General features: G+C 39.1%; 1 protein-coding gene across 3 annotated transcripts in view; it reads left to right on the forward strand.

Annotated features, from left to right (window-relative positions):
* Positions 1–22,907, forward strand: part of espn (espin) — a 113,496-nt gene that overhangs the window by 32,053 nt on the left and 58,536 nt on the right. For all 3 annotated transcript variants that reach the window (XM_012967357.3, XM_018095454.2, XM_018095455.2), the window contains exons 3-7: positions 3,029–3,215; positions 7,068–7,250; positions 8,770–8,901; positions 16,770–16,986; positions 18,847–19,097. In XM_012967357.3, coding sequence (XP_012822811.2) covers positions 3,029–3,215; positions 7,068–7,250; positions 8,770–8,901; positions 16,770–16,986; positions 18,847–19,097 — 970 coding nt within the window. The remainder of the gene's footprint in view (positions 1–3,028; positions 3,216–7,067; positions 7,251–8,769; positions 8,902–16,769; positions 16,987–18,846; positions 19,098–22,907) is intronic.

Genomic DNA, 22,907 nt, shown 5'->3' on the forward strand with positions numbered 1-22,907 from the left:
CTGGGGCTCACCAGGGGACAGGTGAAAATTTGCCTCAGCTAAAAAATAATAATAGACGTCCACATTGGAGGGCACTTCTCTATAAACCACTGCCATGGGGGCTGTGGGGTACGGCAGTAAATAATGCCTTCCTCTCTGCCTCTCCCCCTCTACTGCTGCTACTGCTGTAACAGAGCCTGTTCACCTCCTCCATCCAGTGCAGTCACTTGGGGGAGTCTCATAAGGAAGGTGGCAGGATAGGTATCTCTCATTCATTCACCTACCCCCTGTGCCATTCATTTCCCATTCTAATCCTATCCTTTTTCTACTTTTCTTCTCTAAGCTCTTCATTTGCCATTCTCCCTTAACCCTATGTGCCATTCTCTCCTGCTCCCCTCTTTGTTTTGTGTGCCTCTTTCCCACTTCTTACTTGCTTTTACACTGAAGAGACCAAGGGACAACTTTTCTCTTCCTGTTTGTACTAGGGAACCATCTTCTGCTAGAACAGCCGTTATTATGAGCAATGCCCTGCCCTACATTTCCATGGTATGACTGATATAACCACTATTAATGAAAAAAAAAAGAGCTAGTAACCCCTCTTACACTCCACACTGTTTAGTAGCACAGTCCTGGGCGCTAACCTTACATGCATGCCCTCACCCCTCTTACATATCCCCTATACTGAACTATATCACTTCTTAGATATTTGTATGCATATATGGAATATCTTGCTGCAAAGTTCCACTTTTTTTTGCAAACAATGAAATGCTCCTCCCCTATAGTGATAGCTATTGGGGCAAAAAACACTTTTCTTTAATGACCATTGCTGGGATATTTGTGTTAAAGTTACTAAAAGTGGTGTTAATGAATATGAGGATAAAGAATTACCGTTAAAATGTAAGTGGTTTGCTTAAAGTATTTGGCGTATAATAGGAAAGGCCTTATTTGAGTAGGGTATTTAGTGTAGTTTGGAGCATTGTAATAAAACTCTGTGAATGTGCAGAGAAATTGTGCACTGTTTCTGAACCTAATGGGTGCTATGGCATAGGAGGAGATGTCATTGAAGATAGCTGGTTTTAGCTGTTCACTGTAGATAGGATGGCATTGGGCATTTAGCTGAAACCGAGTTCCTACATCTGTTTGTGTAGGAATAGCAACCAGGTCTGAACTGGAAGTCAAAATAGGCCCTGGCATCCCAAGGACACAGAGGCCTAAACAGCCCCCACCAACCCAATAAGTAATGACTTTCTATGGCATCTTACAGCAGCCATTCTAGAATTTGCCAGAAAACACAGATTGCCAGTCCAGGCCTGCAAGCAAAGACTTTCTTAGGTTGTGAGAAAAAGCATTCTATTTATTTTGTATTATCTGGTCCATGTAGTCTTGTTAGATTTTGGATCCAGCCTATAGGTGGCGCTAGACTCCATAAGTGAAGCTTGAGGAATGTCTCCACCTTTGTATAGGATTAGCAGCACAGAGAGACACCTATCTCTTTAGCCATTATGGTTGCTCTTAATACTTTAAAAACAAATAATATACTAGATTTCTTTAATGCACATATTTACAACAGGTGCAAATCTGCCACATTCATTGGTTTCTCATTGAACAGTTTCTCATTTTTGACACTTGTAAGAACCACACACTTGGGGCCCTATATATAGCAGTTCTACTTTACCCTTTTTGACTATTTAAAGAAGACAGTCACATACAAAAGCTTTCCTAAATAGAAAAAATAGAAAAAAATGCAAAATAATTTGTCTGATAATAAACCTGAAAATATTTCAGAGATGTTAATCTTTTGTTATTTTCTATGTTCTTATTTCCTTTTTAAAATGTACATTTAGGGCAGAGTACACTAAAGCACTATAAGGATCGAATCCATATGTAAATGTATTTATTGGTACTTGCCTTGTGCCGTACAGCTCATATATGGCAGGGAATATGTATTTTTATAGTGCAGCTAATCTAGTTTATAATCCTTAGAGTTCATTACACAAGGAATGCCAGTAATCTTGTGTGTGAACTTTGTGTTTTACTTCCATCAAGGGATATAATACAAGTGGAGTCTGAATGATATACTGTATCGCCATCTAGTGGAAATTAGCAGTTGTTTCATACTGTGATCATTGAAAACCGCTAAAACAGCAACTGCGCCCAGGTGAAATAGTATTTGACATAGGCTAACACAGTGGTCCCCAACCAGTGGCTCGTGAGTAACATGTTGCTCTCTAAGCCCTTGGATGTTGCTCCCAGTGGCCTCAAAGTTGGTGCATATTTTTTAATTCTTGACTTGTAGGCAAGTTTTGGTTGCATAAAAACCGGATGTATTGCCAAACAGAACATCCTGTAGGCTTCCAGTCCTTATAGGGGCTACCAAATAGCCAATAACAGTCCTTATTTGGCACCCCCAGGAACATGTTTTATGCTTGTGTTGCTCCCCAAGTCTTTTTACATTTGAATGTGGCTCACGGGTAAAAAAGGTTGGGGATCCCTGGGCTAACATAAGATAAAAAATCAGGGACAAGCAGGATAAATGTAAATTGCCCTACTGCACTGAGTGAAGATTTATTATTATTATATTTCAATTTTGTTGAATCAGCGTAGTCATTCCATGTAAAGTAATTTTCCAGTGATCCAAGGTAACCTTTAATATGTTGACATTTAGTACCTATAGCCAAAGTACCCCATTACCGAACCCTGTACTGTTTTAAGTGTATAATTCTTGTCTTGTAGGTACAAAAAGAGGGGAGCCTACACAAGAAAAAGCATTTTTGGGGATCCCTGCAAGGTAGCCATAAATGATAACTGGGCCCCATACTACTGTTAGTGTTATTACGTTATTTTCCTCCTTGAGTTATTTTGCCCTGGGTCCTCTTCTAACAGTCCTGCATACATGGTTAGAGTGGAATAGTCTGGTTATGTGAGTGACAGGCAAAGTAGAATGTGGGAGACACTGGCAGCCAATAGAAATCAAGGAGAGTGCAGCATTTATACCAGTTTTTTGTTTATAAAATAATACTAAATGTGGGCCTATGTCATCTGTTTCCAGTGCTATTAATTCCCAGACGAAGAATGGTGCCACACCCCTCTACCTAGCTTGTCAAGAGGGCCACTTGGAAGTCATCCAGTATTTGGTCAAGGACTGTGGAGCTGATCCCCAAATGAGAGCCAATGATGGGATGACTCCCTTACATGCAGCTGCCCAGATGGGCCACAGCACAGTCATTGTTTGGTTGGTAAGTCTCTGCTATTGATCTCCACTTGTACAAATAAGTGCTCTTTTTTTTTCCTTTAAGATTTAATTGCTGGTGTTACTTGTCCATAACCTATACAGGAAACAGCTAGTAACCTCTGATCTCCATCCAAACACTGTCTTTGCATATAGCAAAGCAAATATGGTTTTAAGCAACTTAGTATGTTCATTAAAAGTTTTAATTGGTTTTAAAGATATTAAGATATTTATGAATGTAGTTGCACCTGAAAGCTGTGTTTGTCTATCCCGTAACATTCTCTGGGTCTGACTTAATTTAGCCAGTTCTTCTACATTGTTTCAGGAGTCAGAAGCAGGAATGCAGAGACAGATAAAAACAAGTTAATTTATGAATGCAGGACAATGTGCAAATGATACAAATCACCATGTTTTTTACCCACAATGCAGCAATCCAAAATTCCATCATTCTGTCATTGTGGCTGCACTCCAAGCTGACATTTTCAGACTAGGTTATGCATCATTTTTGGCACCCGCCAATAAACTGGCACTAGTGTGTGATCGTTTGATTGCAAGTCTGATGCGCCTGTTAATGTGACCTGCTGTGGGGCGCATGGAATTACCAATACGTTAGTGTCAGTAAGTGCATTTGGGGCACGATGGACCCAATGACGCTTGTCACAATTATATGGGAATACAAGGAACATGTTTAGCACAACAATTGCACCCATTTAGTATAACCGCACCCCTGCAATTTTCTGTAATGCATTTACAAATAACTATAAGAACACTGAAAATGTGAAATTACTCTATATTTAAAAGTTATGTAGAATTCAATGTTCCATTAAGATTTTTTAGTGATTTTGTGCACTTAAAACTTATGTTCTGTATTTGCCATCAATACTCAGAAACATGCTCTAATCCCAGTCCAGGGTTCATAGCCATCTTTATGATCATTACCACCATTTTTTGTAAATGTATATATATATAATTATAATTTGACAAAGGCTGGTGTTGCAGCCGAAACGTCACTTGTCCTGCCATTTCAACACTCAAAATGAACTTTAAGCCCTGTGTGTGCGGTACCTAACTTCTGGACTTTGTATATATATATACACAGGTATGGGATCTGTTATCCGGAAATCCGATATCCAGAAAGCTCCGAATTACGTTATGCCTGTCTCCCATAGACTCCATTTTAATCAAATAATTCAGATTTTTAAAATTGATTTCCTTTTTCTCTGTAAAAATAAAACAGTGCTTTGTATTTGATCCCAACTAAGATATAATTCATCCTTATTGGGGGCAAAACAATACTATTGGGTGTAATTAATGTTTTATTGATTTTTTAGTAGAGTTAAGGTATGAAGATCCAAATTACGGAAAGACCCCTTATCCGGAATACCCTTGGTCCCGAGCATTCTGGATAACGGGTCCTTTACCTGTATATATATAGGCTAAGGAATGTACACTTTATCTTCCAACTTTAACTATCTATGTGGTAAAGGAAATACTATCTACACATCTTTGTAATAGGTATTTCACTTTAAATAACCTGATTCTTATCTGTATGTAATATATGCAGGTCAAAGGAAAGGACAAGAAAGGCAAGTGTTTGCATATAAATTGTGCATTGCTCTATATTGATCAGTATTATTTGTAGTTGTCACCTGCAAAGACCCTGTGCAAACAGGGAGGCAACACATTCCTTAAAGGAGAAGGAAAGGTAAAAATGTTAGGCACCCCCCAGCGACTTTAATCGCGTGCCTTTTACCTTGGGCTGGTGCCCCTGTTAGGAGAAAGCTGCACCAGCCCGGGGTACCTGCGAGCGAGGGTTTCCTCTTCCTCCTTCTGCCGCAGTAGAGTGAAAAGCTGAACGTCGGCACGCCTAACATTTGGCACCCCCCCAATGATTTTTCCTTCTCCTAAAAAAGGAAGCAACCTTTTAATATACAAACCTATAGGATTTTAATGGTTAGTTGCAAATGTAACTGCAACTGAAAGCTGTATTTATCTGTCCATTTACGTTCTCTGCCCTGGTGCTTCTGACTTTTGAAACAATGTAGCTGCTACATAATAAAAAGCAAGTTTGTTTGTTTAACATGATCTTTCCACCATGATTTTTCAGGACATAATCTTAAAAGAGATTTATTAAATATTGGAATGACATTAGTCCTCCTCCAATACCAGATAAAAGGAAGTGTGAGAAAGTTAGAAATAGTAGCTTGGCAATAATGGATCTAAGCTATTTGCTCAGAAACATTTTTCACATTAAAAGAAATGTGAACCCTACATTTTCCTACCATGTATAAAGATTGGGCACATCCCTCCACCCAAACTGCATCATCTGTACTGCATATATCCCCAATGTTTGTCAGCACCATCACATTTTTATAAAACAAATAGCTGCTTTTACCTGGCAGCCATTCTCCTTCTGACACATAAACATGTTTCTCCAGCAGAGTGCACAGCTAGAGCAGGGTTTCTATGGAAATCATTTAATTGGCTGCTAGACTGGAGGGCATGTTTAGTAATATGAGCTGAGAAGAACTGAGCATGCTCAGTAGCCAACAGCCAAAGTAAATTCCTAAGTAAGGGGCTGAGTGGGTTAGAGAAGGAGAAGTGATTAAGTGGCTGTTCCTTTATTACATTTTTTGTGGGGGTTTAATGTTTGATCAGTGTTTGAGTTCCATGTCTTGGATAAACCACTGGCAAATTGTTTGAGCTAAGCCTTCTGTTCTACTGCAGAGCAAGTACTGAAAACAAATGAAAAATAAAATATAACATTACATTAACATTTATTTATAAAGCGCCAACATATTCCGCAGCGCTGTACAATAAGTGGGTTACATACATTGGACATACAGAGTAACATATAAAGCAATCAATAACCGATACAAGAGGTGAAGGGGGCCCTTCCCAAAAGAGCTTACAATCTACAAGGAGAAGGGTTGAGACACAAGGTGTGGGAATGGGCATGACCAGAGTTGTGAGAGGTGTGGCACAGGGTATTGCTAAACTAGATTAGGGTAAGCTTCTCTGAATAAATGTGTTTTTAGAGATCTCTTGAAGGCAGAGAGATTGGGAGAAAGTCTGACAGTTTGTGGGAGCGAATTCCAGAGAAGGGGGGCAGCCCTTGCAAAGTCTTGAATGCGAGCGTGTGAGGAGGGAATGAGAGAGGAGTTGAGGAGCAGGTCAGTAGAGGAGCGTAACAAGCGGGTTGGATGGTACCTAGAGATGAGTTCAGAGATGTAGGGTGGGGCAGAGTTATGGACTGCTTTAAATGTGAGGGTCATTAGTTTGAATTTTATCCTGGATGGTAGGGGAAGCCAGTGCAGGGATTGGCAGAGTGGCACGGCAGAGGAGGAGCGGTTGGAGAGGTGTATGAGCCTGGCAGCAGTATTCATTATGGACTGGAGAGGGGACAGTCTTTGGAGGGGAAGGCCAATTAATAGGGAGTTACAGTAGTCCAGGCGAGATATTATAAGAGAGTGAATAAGAATTTTGGCAGCATCTTGGGTGATAAATGATCGGATTTTGGAGATATTTCTTAGTTGAAAGTGACATGACATTTAAGATAGTTTTAAGTGTATTTATTGGAACACTACATTGGCCTTAGTTAAACTAACAAATCCCCTAGGTTTGCTTAAAGTCTTTTCTAAATGAGAAAATAAAAGTGTGTCAGGATTATGGATCCCCTGTACAAAAAACACTTTTTAGTTTGTAAAACTTTAAGGAAAGCGGGCATTGGAATGTTCCATTTGAAAGGCTACATCATTAGGACAGCAAAACCACAAGCTAGATCAGATATTATACATTTTAAACTGTATTTTATGAAGCCTGAATGTCCAAAAAATAAATCATGCTGTTTTTTCTTCAGATGAGCTTTACGGACATCAGCCTCTCTGACAAAGATGATGACGGAGCAACTGCCATGCATTTTGCTGCTAGCCGAGGCCACGCCAAGGTTCTCAGCTGGCTCCTTCTCCATGGAGGTGAAATATGCACGGATAACTGGGGCGGAACTCCTCTACATGATGCTGCAGAGAATGGAGAGCTAGAGGTTCTATGCCATTGTTTCTTATTGTTATCTGCCCATTGAATTTTAGCAAGGTTCATTGGGAGGTACAGAGAGTCCGACAGATTTCCTCATAGGTATAGTGCTCATAAAAATTAATTAGTGGACCAATTTTCGGCTTAACCAACATTAGTAATAAAGGACACTACCGTATCAAGTTGGTAGGTTTTGTTGCCAAGAGGTGGAGGCAGTCACAGTTGAGTACAACTCAGCTTGTATTGATGATATCCTTTATTGGCCCTGCATTTGCCAGTGTGACACTAGTAGGAATGCAGCCACCTTTGGAAAGTGACAGTGTCAGTAGTAAAAAGTATCTGAAGAGAGAAAGAATAATTCTAGTTAAGCCCAGGCATGAGATTGGGACAGGAAGCAGACAAATGGCGATTACATTTTATTCTTCCAAACACCTGATATTCGGTGCTATAGCAACTTAAACCTCAGCCTGGCTCACTAGTTAGTGCTATAGAAAGTCATGTTTCTACTCTCTTCCATAGGGCAAGGTCCAGCACTCCTTAGCACTTCAGGCTTAGAAATCTGGGCAGCTGTCTGCCTGAAAATATGGGCTCATTTGCTTACCCCAGGGTGCAGGAATGCTTAGGGGTGCAAGAGTATGTCTAACCCCACTTTCTGTAGATTCCTGTAAATTGGTAAAGTATGCATTTTCATGCTGATGTCCACTAAATGTGTTTCAAAATGGAGGCAGAGAAAAAGTGGATGATGTGCTCCGTGCACCCCGGCCTTAAAGGGAAAATAAACCCCCTCTTTTTGACATGAGCTTATTGAGTTGGGATTATGTAGAAAAGGTGCAAAACAGTATCTGAACTTCAAGAAATAAATATGTGTTTTTTCTAACATAGACATTCCTCGGATTAAAAAGAAACCATAATACTGTGACAAACAAACCAACTGTTTCCCAGCATCCTTTAGGTAATACAACCCCTCCCTCACCTTGATGGATTCTGGGACTTTTCTTTTCATGGTGGCCAGTGCACAGATCTGTGATGGACTCCAAGCCCCAGAATCCATCACTTCAAAATGGAACAAGGTGAGGGAGGAGTTTAGTGATGACTGAAATTTTTCATTAGGTTTCACTATGAAAAGTACAATTGACGCCAATGATTGCAAAAAAAATGTTGGTCTGTTAAAAAAAAAAAGTTGCATGGTAGCTGCAAAAAAAACCCGTTGACTTCAATACATTTTGCAAATTTTTCAGAGAAGAAAAACAGGGTAGATTAGCTAATCACTAGTTGCATCACACAGTGAGTCTAAGGGGTCCTGGGAAATGGTTAATTAAATACATTTATATTAATTTTTGGAAGTTCAGAATGAGTTTATGTCACAAAGGGGGTATACTGTATGTTCATTTTAATGAGATGAAGGTAAGACTCCTCTATTTACCTGACAATTACACATAGTTTCCAGGTACCAGTATTTGGTTATGAGATTGGTTAATGTCCCATTACAGTACAGGATATTAATTATGGCTATTGCCCCATAATTTCAGTGTTGCCAGATCCTTGTGGTTAATGGAATTAAACTAGGAATCCGAGACCTTGATGGATACACAGCTGCAGACCTCGCTGAATATAACGGACACTTCCATTGTGCTAAATATCTCAGGACTGTGGAAAATATGGTAAATACTTACTTCTAGATTTCTTATCTTTTGTATTAAATGGCATATGAACTGAACTTTGGATTATATGCATTTACAATGTATACAGAATGGGCATAAGTAAATGCAGCTACAGATTTCAAGATTTGAAGTTATTATTATCTTAATGGAGCAATATCTTCTCAGTTACACTTTTATGATAGTTTACATATACTTTAGCCTTGGAATGCTCCTGAAAGGCCCTTTGTATTGTAGCAGGTATTGGGGAAAAAAATAAAGCCAAACTTTCACACAGGGTTGTAGCCACTCCTTTTTTAACAGTGATTATATGACTTTAAAAATAGGTGTTGGTCTTGGACAGCTGCCCCCTACAAAAAGTTATGGCACGGATCTTTTCAATTGCATTCTAAATGTATTTTGCATTCCAGTATATATTATGAAGATTCAATACCTGACAGTATGCCTTATCCACTCTTTTTAAAGGACACAGAAATGGAAATACACAGGAATGTCAATATGTTAAGCATCCTCAAATGTATTAAATACTCTACTTTTTTAATGGGACGGTTCTCCTGTCCTGCTGCCTCAGTCTATGGATTTCTAACCAAATTCCCCAATAACATCTTTGTAGAATTTCCTAAGGCTCCCTTGTAGCTATGAAGACTATAAAGAAGCCGCAATGGAACCTTTAGAAATAGTAGAAAGTTTGTGGTGCAGTGCTTACCGGACTGGTACAGTTTTTCCAAACAGGAGCACTAGCACCGGAACAAACGTTGGTGATTGAATACATTGAGGGGGAGTTCTTAAATAAATCGGTACCCTTCAGTGTATTACACTTTCCTTGCTCATAGTCAAACTAGACTTTTATTGATTTAAGAAGCTGTTTTATTCTATATATCTTGATTCCAACTGAGAAAGGAGGAAGCACTTTTACTTGGGGTCGCAATGCATGCATATAAAGCATGTGCCCCATTGTAACATGGCAAAAAGGGCATTTTATTTATTTAAATAGTTCAGTCAGTTTTTGTTCTGCCATTAATTGTGCTTGTATGTTTGGGTATTTGAGCAGATATAAAATGTCTGGATACATGGTTGATTCTCTTAATATTTAGAAGATCCCTAAATGCAGATAGAGGATTGTGTGGAGCCCCATCACAAAGGAGGAGGTTACAGTGGTTTTGGTGGGGAATTCCATATCGTGGTTCTAAGCGGTTTGGTTAGTTAGGAGCTAAAGACTTTTAACTTTATGGTTTAAAAGAGAGTGTTAAGATGACCGATATGGAATGAGCCTGTGTGGTCGAGGGACTGGAAAATATGAATATGATGCAAAGACAACAAATTTTTCAAAACTGAGTTTTAGATGGTGGTGTGATATTGTGGAGGTCAAAGTTATAAGTGACCCCAATAATACAGATGGGGAGAGATCAAGAGGAGAGCAGTAGATGCGGGTATCTTCCCCCCTCATAAAAATAGCAAAAGGCATACCACAAAAATATAATAATTAATTTTTTTTGCCAGGCATAGATTCACAGTGAAATTCTGCATTTAGCCATTTGCAAATTGTTTAGTGAAACAAAAGTTGTGTATCGGGAAAAAAAAAATTGCGTCAAAAAAGGGTGGGTTCCTGTCAAAAAGGGCTTGTTCGTGCCAAAAATGGCACGGTTGCATAAAAAAAGGTCTTGTTGCAGCAAAAAAAAGACATGGGTGCGTCCAAAAAGGATGTGCACAACAAAAAAGTTGCACGGTACTTAACAATTTGCGAATTTCACAGTTTTTTATGCAGTTTTGCAAATTTCAGGGCAGATTCGCTCATCACTATCAGTGAGCTATGCTCTCTGCAGGAGGCACTGTCTGTGTTTGCCACCATTGCATACAGGAGGTGACTGGTGGGATTTGGGTGTTCCTTATCATGATCCTAGGCTGCACAAGGAGATTGCAAACCCTCTACTTTCTCTGCTCTTAGGCTGATGCCACACAGGGCTAAATCTAACCACGAACCCTCCACTGACATCAGCCTCCTACTTTTCCTGCACCTGGAACCATTGGGTCAGCCCGAGCGAGAGGCCGACACAATGGTTCCAGGTGCAGGTAAGGCAGAAAGGCTTATGCCAGAGTAGTGGCTAATTCTTAGCGTGTATTTTTCAGCAGGATGAGAATCAGCCACTTGTGGCATCAGCCTTACTAGTTTAAAAAATGAGGTGTTAACTAAGGCATAATATCTGCCCAGTGTAAGTGGATTATGGTAAATAACCCTAAAACCAGAGAACATATTGACTGCATTTATATTTGATTAAAAGTGCAATATATATACTTATACTAACAGTAGTAAGCCAGTAATAATTTAGTTTCTATAGTTTATTGACTTATCTGAGACCCTTCCAGGCTTTCTGGTTGCTAAAGTAATTTAGTTAATGTTGGCCAAAAGATACCAAAAGCAAACCCTCTTAGGGTGGCTCAGGGTATTGCTAGAGGCCCATGAGCACCGGTGCAAACTTTAATAAAGCGCCCCTCTTTTGTACCCTATTAACTGTACCCTATAATCCACACAATCTATCCACCCATATCCCTCTACCTCAGGTTACAATATAAAATGACCCCTATAAATTCTTTCTTTTGTGTTGAAATATTAATTTATTTGAGACCCTAAAGACAGGCACAACCCCTATAACTATGCCTCTATGGTGTTTTCCTGCATGGTAAACTGGTTATGAGAGTGCCGGATTAACTTTCAGCTAGATGTGCCAACATGCACAAAGATATTTTATTTTCAGTTGATGTTGCCTGTCTACTTAAATTATGTACTCACTTACTTAAACAAATAAAATAAATAGCTCAAAAGTTCTGTCTCTTTATCAAGGGTTGCTTGGACCTGGGAAGAAAATTACACGCAACATAATCCAATTCTAAGTAGATACTTCAGTGAGTGATAAAGTTACTATCTTGTGCAGAATCTGACCAGATGATTGTGAGTAAATGTTAATGATCCGTCAGCATTACCATATGAGTAGGATGGAAAGTGCTTTAGTTCCCTGAAAGTGTCTTTGGCTGCACTGGAGATGTGCAAGTCTTGTAACCTGACTTTCTTCGGACCCAGAGGGTATCGCATAACAGGGACTTAGCATTCGGCAAATTCTGCCTGTTATTATTTAACTATACACTGCTTGTTTATATTGACAGCTGACAGGGAGGAGGAAGGTAAGTTCTCCATTGCAAGCGTATCTGTGGTTATTGCTGTTTGAATAGAAGCTGTTATGTATTATGTTTACCTTGATTAGGGTAGAGGTGAGCTTTACTGTTTTGGCTTGTTGTGCTTTGTACTAGAATAAATGCTGTTATATTAAATATATAGCAAAAACATTCACGACTCTTGGCACAATGGAAAAATGATAAAGCCAGCAGTTACACAAAGCAAAGTCATGTCTGTTTACCCTTATATTATTGTTTTAGGGCTGAACAGGGCCAAGCAGCTCTGGGCTGTAGATACTCAGCAGATCTTAGTGCTAGCTCTTTTATCTCAAGGTTAACAAAAAAGTAAAAGAAAACTGCTGTATTATATTAAAAGGCTTAGGGTAAAACAGTTGCACTGTTTTTCTGGGTCTTGTAACCCATGCTACCAAATCAAATGTTTGCTTTAGGTAATAAGACTAGCTGTGGCAAGTGTAGTGTTTTGTACTATGCTACAACAGGGCACCTAATTTTGCAGGCACGCTTTGTTCACAAACCCTTAAATCTAAACTTGATGCCTTAAAAAATTGGAACCAAAATATGCATGTACTGTAGATTCCTTTGGTCATTTATAGGAGCCATCACAGGAATGTAAGATACAGATGCTTGAATTTTACAGCTACACTGTAATAGAATTGTTTATAATGTAAATGAGCTTGAATCCTTTTAGTGAATAAAAACCTTTTATAGGGTGACTTAGAGCATGGAAACATTGACACTGGCACGATGCTCATTCATAACACCAGAGCACTTGTGTCCCCATCTGGCTGATGTTTGTCTCGACAGCTCTGCCAGTTCAAGTGCTCCTCTTACATGGCTGAAATGAATGCCTGTAGATTTGGCATAGCCGAATATAGTTTTGAACCAGATCAAGTGCCCACTTATTGCAGTTGTAGCAAAAATACTGGTATCACCCCCAAAACAAATATCTAATGTGTCCACTAGCATTTGAAATCTATCCATATCTATACATCTATATAAGTAAATGACTGCCAGGCACTTCTCCTGCAGCTGAAAACCCGCAACAGAGAATACACCTTGGGGCACATTTACTAAGACACAAATTCGAATCCGAATTGGGAAAATTCCGTTTGGAAAACGAACATTTTGCGACTTTTTCGTATTTTTTGCGAATTTTCGGCGCCTTTACGACTTTGCGGAAATTGTCGCGACTTTTTCGTTACCAATACGATTTGCGCGAAAAAACATGAGTTTTTCGTAGCCATTACGATGCGCTCGTATCTTGTCGCGACTTTTTCGTATTGAGCGCTCGTAAGCGGCGGGCGAAAGTTTCAGACTTAGCATGATTTTGGAAGCCTCCCATAGGACTCAATGGCACCCTGCAGCTCCAACCTGGCCCAAGAAAAGTCACCATACTGAAGCTTGAATGAATCCGTATCTTTCGTACTCGGCGCGAAAGCTGCGAAAAAGTCGCGACTTTTCGCGCAAGTATTAACGCTACGAAAAAATCGCCAGATTTTGCGCAACATTCCGAATGGCAACGAAAAAGTCGCGACAATTATCCGACAAGTCGCAAAATACCGATTATTACGAAAAAAACGCAATCGGACGCATTCGGCCCGTTCGTGAGTAAGTAAATGGGCCCCCTTGTGTGTTTATCCTTAATGAGAGTTCCAGGAAACAAACCTGATAGACACTGGGTACCTTTCAGAATGTTTTTGCTGTTTAATTGCAACTAGATGAAGGTGAAGCCTCTCAGTTGTATTGATGGGTTCATTTAAATATGATACGTAGCCCAGTGTCTGATCTAAGTTATTTACTGTATCTGATAAGTTTCTTTCCCGTGCAAAGCTCTTATATACTGTAAACTGCTCATCTTGCTGTGCTGTATTTGCCCTGTGCTAAGTATATTGTTGGTCTCACTCTTGTTCTTCTTGTATTCACTGCTGGTTGTAGTAGCTGAACTCACTGCTCTTTACTATATGACCTAACTAAGTCCATGTGATGGTAGAAGGCATGTTCAGTTACATGTTTACTCACATCAAGTAAATTGCTAATTTAGAAATTAATTTGCTGTAGTAATCACACTGTAAATTAACGAGGTGTACTGCAGACTGTGCTGGTTTTAAGTAGCTCTATAGCATCTATATAATTTGAATTTCCTCCTAGCTTTTAAAGTGGTCATACACATAGATTGAGGTTGGCAATATCAGGCTGATCTGATAATTTTTGTCTCTTAGGCCAACAATCAGATCATAATTGCCACTATGTAGGCAGTCGGATTGAGGACTGCACATATGCGGTCAGCGATCTGATAGGAAACTCATACCTGCTTGATTGTCATCTACCTGATTTTCTGCCAGATATCTGTTGGGTAGGCCCGTTGGAGGAACTTATACACAGGCTGACTGGCAGCTTAAATCTGCCAGTGTATAACCACCATTATAGGAGTACACCTATAGTATATGTAGTTTTACACTTGTTTCTCTGGTCAGATTAGTCAGATTTGGTCAGATTTAAGCAGGAGTGGAAGAGCAGGGAGGATTCCCTGCTAAAACTAGATTAGAGTCCTTTGTCTCTATCTAAAATTAACTGCCTCACCGGTAATTAAGGGAAAACCATTCAGGGGCAGACATAGAACATAGCCTTTTCAGCCAATAAGACTGCACAGTGGCCCTGACTAGCTAGTCAAGTAAGTTGAGTTTAATTTTCTAGACTGTTCACATACAGGTATAGGACCCATTATCCAGAATGCTCTGGACCAAGGGTATTCCGGATAAAGGGTCTTCCCGTAATTTGGATCTCAATACCTTAAGTCTACTAAAAAATCAATAAAACATTAATTAAACCCAATAGGATTGTTTTGCATCCAATAAGGATTAATTATATGTTAGTTGGAATCAATTACACGGTTCTGTTTTATTTCTACATAGAAAAAGGAAATCAGTTTTAAAATTCTGAATTATTTGATTAAAGTGGAGTCTATGGGAGACGGGCATTCCGTAATTCGGAGCTTTCTGGATAACGGGTTTCCGGATAAGGGGTCCGATACCTGTACAAGCAAAATAGACTTACATCTGTTTTGTAATTTGTTAATATTTTGTCGCTTTAACTGGCCCATTAGACTCATATGTGGGTACCTCTGCACTACCTGCTGCCTGCCTAGGCTGTTTATCCCATATCTATATTTTAAGCAAACTTGTAGTTGTTGTTGTGAAGGAGATAATGTAATTAATAATCTAAACTAGAACATATGTAATAGATAACTTCTTAATTGGAAAGCAACTGACTAGTAATCTCAACCAATTATCTGATGGCTTCACAGCACAGAAACATGGATTAGTGTAACTGATCAACAAGGATATTTTTGGTGTTTATGGCTATTATGGATGTAGAGCCAGAAAGTAAATCTAGACACAAGCACATATTCAGTGTTAAAATTAAAAAAAAAAAAAATAGAAAATAGAATAGATTGATTTTTTTTTAAAATTCAGTGTGTGGATTTTAAGTTTTCAGATCAGGTATGTGTGCTTAGTATGTCTGTGTGTGGTTGCTAGTAAATTATTCATATTTCATCCCTTTCTGAGCAGGTCCATAGCAACAAGGGCTGTGGGTGTTATAATGACACATGAGCACTAATGTAGGACCGCTTCAATCCCTTTAATATGACCCTTTATTAATGATGTGTCTCGAAACAAAGGCAAATAGTTTTAATGCAAATACCATTCCAGCATACAGCATTGGGGTTTGTGTATGTGGCTGGGATTAAAGGGATGGTATAGCACAGGGGAGAAGGCAACTGAAGAATTTCATGATTTTCATTATATGCTAAAGTGGCTACTAATTATAGAACATTAGGTTTTATAAGTAGATCTTGTCTGTGAATTTAATAGTATCTAGAGCAGTTCTAAAGGAAGTTCATATGTATCCATCCATTTTGCAGCTGACCTGAATTGTCATTTTTGCAGGTTTGTAACAGCTATTATAATAATTAGTAACTGTGTCACACTAAGGCACAGATGATCCCAGGGCAACATGAAAAATCCACACAATAAACAACGTAATAGTTGAAAAAATGGCATGACAGTCACATTCTGCTAATGGCAGTTTATTCTACTTAATGTGAACTTTATCGTGTACATCTGCCACGGATAGAAAATCACTTTGCTGCAATAAAAGACTGGCTTCCAGAAGGCAATGCACCGGTGTTACCCTTAACAGCGAAAATAATTATTGTGATGGTAACCCTCAGGAGAGGTGAGACAATTTCATTGGTCCCTAGGGGAAAGTGAGCTTAGCTGTGCTATTTTTCCTCCATGATTGGGAAGAAGGATTTGTTTGTAGTGCAGAGAACATTACAACTTAAAGGGCATCAAACAAGCAACCATCAGGGGGTCCTGCCTTAGCAGTGAACATGGGCAATGTAAGTATATTATTGCACCCTTTGCTTTTATCACACATTAAATGAAAGTACAGTAGTAGCAGTGCACCTGGGCAGGTCGTTGGCTTTTGCAGTTAATATGTAATTGGCTTCATTAGCTTTCCTGCAAGTGTATCAGTCACAGTCTGTGGCTCTTGGTTGGGGCTGAATTGCTGTTGAAAGTAACCGAGGTTACCTGATTAACTTGATTGTTCATAACTTTCTGTGACTATTAAAAAAAATGACATAAAATTATGAATTTGATACTTATTTTGTCTTCTAGAGTGTGGAGCACAGAGTCCTGTCTCGGGATCCCTCTGCAGATATAGAACTGAAACAACCGGATTCTGGGATGTCTTCTCCAAACACAACCATGTCGACACAACCTGCCCATTTTGACATTGGGTCACCTTCTAGTACATTGTCCAACTATGACTCCTGCAACTCCAGCCAATCCAGTGTGGGAGACAAAAAGAACCAACATGAAGGGCTTGGATCCAGTAAGTTTATTATCCTAGCATTATATTTATGTATTCTCATGGCTGATAAAAAAATTTTCAGCTAAGCAAAATGGGACAGATTTGCTCATAACTACTGTATACATATATGTGAAATGTGAGACTAAAAGATAAAATATTACCTCAGAATTACAGAAAGTCCATCTCCCATAGAGTCCATTACAGCGAATAATTCTAATATTAAAACATTATTTCCTGTTTCTCTGTAATAATAAAACAGCTTGCACTTGATGGTAACTAAGCTGCTAACTATTCTATATTACTGTTTTGTGGTGTGCACCCAGGCATTTTCTCCAATAAGTGATTTGCCCTCAGCATGAAGAACCATTTTCGCTTCAAGTAAAAGTACAGTTTCTTGCATCTAAAGGGGTGGCCTTTTGGTTTTTTAAATGTGAAGCAATATCCCCCAATATGTGTTTATTATGTCCCCTAATGTACTTGTAAAGAGTAATCATGTCCTCTCCAAGCGTTGTTTTTTTTTCCAATTTAATTTTTTATATTTTCAAAGTTATTATAACTTTTACAAAGAAATGTGGTCTAAATAATTGTAATATGGTGTTATAACATCTCACTAGTTAAAAATTAACCAAATTTCCAAGCATCTTTTTTACAGAGAACCATTATAGTCTTTTCTCATATTTTAATTCTTCCATTCCTTTTACCAATTTAGGCTATTGCCACACGAAGCGTATGGAGCGTGTTCTCAGCAAGCCGAAAAACACTTGCCGAGAATACGCTCCATATGCTTAAAAATGCCCCTACCTGTGCCTGCACCCAAATTTATTGAATACGCTCAGGTGCAGGCACATATAGCAGATATCTGCCGAAAATGCGAAGTCTCATGTTTTTTGGCGGATATCAGCTACATGTGCCTGCACCCGAGCGTATTGCATTTATTCGGGTTTAGGCACAAGGTAGGTGAAATTTAAAGTAGCGGGCATATTCGCGGCAGTGTTTTTTGGCTTGCTGAGAATACACTCCGTGTGGCATTAGCCTTAGTTGCACATCTCTGTACTCTCTCCAGCTCATTAATATCCTTGTTAAGGACTGGAGCCCAAAATGACACTGCATACTCAAGGTGATACCTTATTAGAGACCTACAAAGAGGCAAAGTTTTCATCTACAAAGCTAATGCCTTTTTAAGGCGAGACAGTACCGTATTTGCTTAATTAACCTCTGACAGACACAGCCTAGAGTTACACAGTTTGTTATCCACAAAAATACTAAAATCTTTTTCAGCTAACAAGGCCCCCAACATACTACCACTGGTTTATAACTTGCATTTATGTTATTTCTACCAAAAGGCCTAACTTAGCTGTTTGTTGCCCAGTTCTATAATTTAGTCAAACCTCTCTGCAAAGTAGCAGCATCCTCCATGGAACTTACTTAGTATTGTCAGCAGAAAGGTCATTATTAAACAAATTAAAAAACAAAGGACCAAGGACTGACCCCTGCAGTATTCCACTAACAACACTGGTTTAATGAGAAAATGTTCCATTTACTTGTAATCTTTCCATCAGCCATTTTTCTATTCAAGTACAAATATTATGTGGTGGGCCAATATTTCTTAGTATTACACAATAACCTCCTGTGTAGTACTTTATCAAATGCTTTAGCAAAATCTAAGTAGATCACATCCACTGCCACCCCAATATCTAGGCTTCTAGGCTTCTATTTACTTCCACACAGAAGGCAATTACATTTGTCTGTCATGATCTATTTTTTGATACTGGTATATTTGCTGTATATTTTTGTCACTTTTTGGGCAATACTAAATACAGATTAAACCTGAAAGGACCTAATAATGCAAATTCATATTTAATTGGTTTTCTCTTCTCACAGGACCCCCTGAAACTATAACTGATATGCAGGCATACATGGACATGCTAGATCCAGAAGTCAACCCAAAGAAAGGAGATAGCTCAGTAATTCCTCCTCCTCCACCACCAACTTTTCCACCCCCACCACCACCTGCTTCTGATTCTAGATTGCCCCCACCTCCATGCTATCCAGCGCCAAGCCCTCCAGAAGGACAGCATACCTCAGAAATCTACGTCCAAGCTAAAAATAACCTCAGGCACGTGGACAATGAGGTAATGAATATAAAGGTGATGTACAATGGGAAAGTTCTTCTTTATTAGTTTCACATAATTACACACATTATGGTCACCCATTTCATGTGTTGTAAGCTTAAAGGAGAAGGAAAGGCTAAGTCACTTGGGGGTGCCAAAATGTTAGGCACCCCCAAGTGACTTAGATCGCCTACCTTGTACCCTGGGCTGGTGCCCCTGTTAGGAGAAAAAAGCACCAGCCCAGGGTACCTATAGCGAGCGCTTCCTTCTTCCTTTTTCTTCTGCCGGCGAAATCCGTGGGCCGGCGCATGCGCAGTAGAGTAAAAAGCCGACTTTCTTTTTTAAGTTTGGCTTTTCACTGTACTGCGCATGCACGCGCAAGCGAATAGGAAGTAGGAAGCGCTCACTGCTACCCCGGGCTGGTGCTGTTCTCTTCGTACAGGGGCACCAGCCCGGGGCAAAATGCCTAACATTTTGGCACTTCCAAGTGACTTAGCCTTCCCTTCTCCTTTAATTTCCCTAATTTTTTCACACTTGGGTCAATTTAAGTCACATTTTTAAAATCCAGAAAAAACTCACCTGTGAACTTTATGGAAACATTGACTTGAGTTGGTTTATTGGTTGACCACATGAAATCCATGGCCCTCCAACCCTGAGAATTTCTGGGGCTGCCCATATGTTATAAGTAGATAGCAGCAACCTTTTCTTTAATTCCCTGAGGATATGCCTGATATTGTGCAATGTATAAGTGCCTTTAAAGGAAAACTATATCCTGGGAATTAATTCTTAACCAACAGATAATTTTTATCATATTAATTGGCCTATCAAATCTTACCAAACTACAATATATATCAGTAAATATTGCCCTTTTACATCTTTTGACTTGAGACACCATTTTGTGATGTCTATGTGCTCCTTCAGAGATCACCTGAAATAATGCAGCTCTAACTGTAACAGAAAGAAGTGTGGGATTAAAAGACAGAACATTGTCCATTAATTGGCTGATGTGACCTAACAGGGTTTGGTTGTGATCCCACGGGCGGCCCTTAGTACTTATAATGGCAATTTTCTATTTAGGATTACACAATGGCACATGCCACTCATTTGAATGAAAATGGTTTATTTAGAAGCAGATGAAGCAGTTTTACATTGTTGAGGAGTATTGTTTTCTTTTAGGTTACTTTTGTGTTAGGACAAATTGTTTTGACCACCACTAAATGCAAGCGATTACCATAGGTTTCTGGCTATTTACCCAATGGGTAGTGTTTGTGCTCAAGCTTTTACTGCAGATACTTTTGGAGTAAATGAAAACATTGAACCTTTACTGCAGCACTTCTCAGTCATTCCGGGTTGCCCACCCAGTATTAGTCACCCACAGTTATTACTTCTTCACAATGCACACATCTCACTCTCTCATTTTATCTTTTGCTACCACAGGACTCTTCTTATGCCCAGCACAACTTTCACTGCAATAATGTAGCCTGATGGCAGATTGGGGTTCCACCTGCTGCCTGATACTGACCCCCACTTTCCCTCATTTTTCTCTCGCCTGTCAAACAGCTTGCGCTGGCAGCTCCCCAGACTTAACTAAAACATAAACACTGGACTTCCCGACCTGGCAACTTGTATTTGCTAGCCACAGCTGCCCATGCTAACTAGCCCAACTGCCTGTCACCTCTGAGGTGAACTTGTAGAGTTGCTATTACTGGAATGTAAAAAAATAACATGAATATTTTCTTAGGAGAAAACAAGGAAATAGAAACAAGGAATATATTTACACGGTTACCTCTTATTATTTCCATCATACAAAACAAAGGGCCAGATTCAATTGAGAAAAAGAAAATTTGAGATACAATTCAGTTCAGAAAAACTTATTTCAAAGTTTATCAGGTGAAACTCTATTGAAGTCTATGGGAAAACACTAGAACGGAATTTGGAGAAAAGTTTTTTCTCCTGGAACTGAATCTTGTTCTGATATCAGATTGATCCAATTGTTGTTCGGGCTTCGGGATCACATTGACGGGATGCAGGCCATTGAGAAAAGGATCGCATCAACGTGCCGATGCGCTCCTTGCCCCGATGAGATTTTTAAATCTGCCGATCGACATGTGCCCAATCTTTGGCACATATATCAGTCAGGCAAGCCATCGAGGGTCCCTTACATGGGCCAATAAGCTGCCATCTCAGACTGTCAGCACCTTTTATTGGCCTGTGTATGGCCAGCGTTAGTTAGGTTCAAGATTTTGTTTCATGACAGTGATTGTTATTAGCACAGATAAAGATTTAAGCTGTTAATGGAGGCTACAGAAGAAGATTAGTCACCCACAATAAATCTCAGTATTAGTTATAGCTCGTGCAAGAATTAAGGAAAGCTTTTATGTGTGAAATTTTATTCTTACAGTTCCTATAATCAGAGCATTCCTTTTTTTTCAACTTACTTTTTATTAGTTTTTACAATACATGTAAATCATAATAATTACACTGCTTATTTTATCAATATCTCCAGAGAGAAAAGAAAAACACCATAACTTAACATAACTGGTAGCTCCCAAAAATAACCCCAGAAACATCAAACATAACTATAAATTATAAAGACCAGAAGTATTCTTATATATTTTGAGCTTCCTGTATTGACTGTATTTAATAATTGAAAAATTACTATTTCCAGAGCTTTGTTAGGAAGTTTGTCATAAATGTCAGTTTTGTAGATAAAACAAAATCCCGTGAAATATAATTCGATATCCGAAGGATTGGATGATAGAACAGGACCACCATATGTGTAACATATCTCTTATTTCTTTGTTACATCTCCAACAAGTATTAACAGTTCCTGGATAAATCTGTGACAATTTCAAGGGGTTTGGTACCAATTGTATAAGATTTTTTTTTTTTACAATTTATGAAAATTGAAACACAGGCCCTGAATCAGCCCCTACACTGGCATCAACTTTCTTCCTTGCTTGCACCTACAACCATTGTGTTGGCCATGGTGCAGGCACTCAGAGTGGATTTCGGCATGGAAACACATAAGTATGCATTTACATGTTTAAATCTACCATGTATGCATGCACCCAGGACATGAAACGGATCTGGGTGCAGGCAAGGAAGAAGGCTTATGCCAGCATAGGGGCTGATTCTCGGCCTGCGCTCTTCTGCTTTTCTGTTCTTTAGGGAGGAAAACAATAATATTGCATGTTTGTAACATGTATCAGTTGTGCCACTATATTGATTTATAATTGAGTCTTAGCATGGTATTCATAATCTCTGTCATAAATCATTATTGGGCATATTTGACAGGGAGTAAAACTACTAAAACACTAAAAATGCACTATTAATTCCATTAAAAATATAGGAAAGTTCATCTTTTGTATTATGCAAAACAGATCTTGATACTGAAACTAATATATTTGCAACTGGGTATATTCTAAAGCTGTCTTCTATTCAATTAACACTGTAATATTTTGTTTATCAACCCTGCATAATATAAGAAGGGTAATGCAAGGATCTCACATGCTGGATAGATTCAGATGTTCAGCACACTTTTGTGTCATTGGGAAACAGCCCCTTCAACCCTCTCCTCCATAAAAGTGGGTGCAACGCAGAACATGAACCACACTTTTTTGAACCATAGTTCAGTTACAGAATTACAGCTGACAGCTTACTCTTCCTTTGCTTTGACCCACAGCCGGCGCTATTGTTCCGGGAATGTATTTGGTTTTTCAGTTCTACCTTCAGGCTGCCAGACACACCTGTAGCCTTTTGTACATTTGTGCTTCTCTTTGCACCTGTCTATAGACTACTCTTTTCTCTGTGACTTCCTGTACCCACCAA

Source organism: Xenopus tropicalis, chromosome 7 (assembly GCF_000004195.4).
Source record: "Xenopus tropicalis strain Nigerian chromosome 7, UCB_Xtro_10.0, whole genome shotgun sequence".
NCBI classification, from domain to species: domain Eukaryota; kingdom Metazoa; phylum Chordata; class Amphibia; order Anura; family Pipidae; genus Xenopus; species Xenopus tropicalis.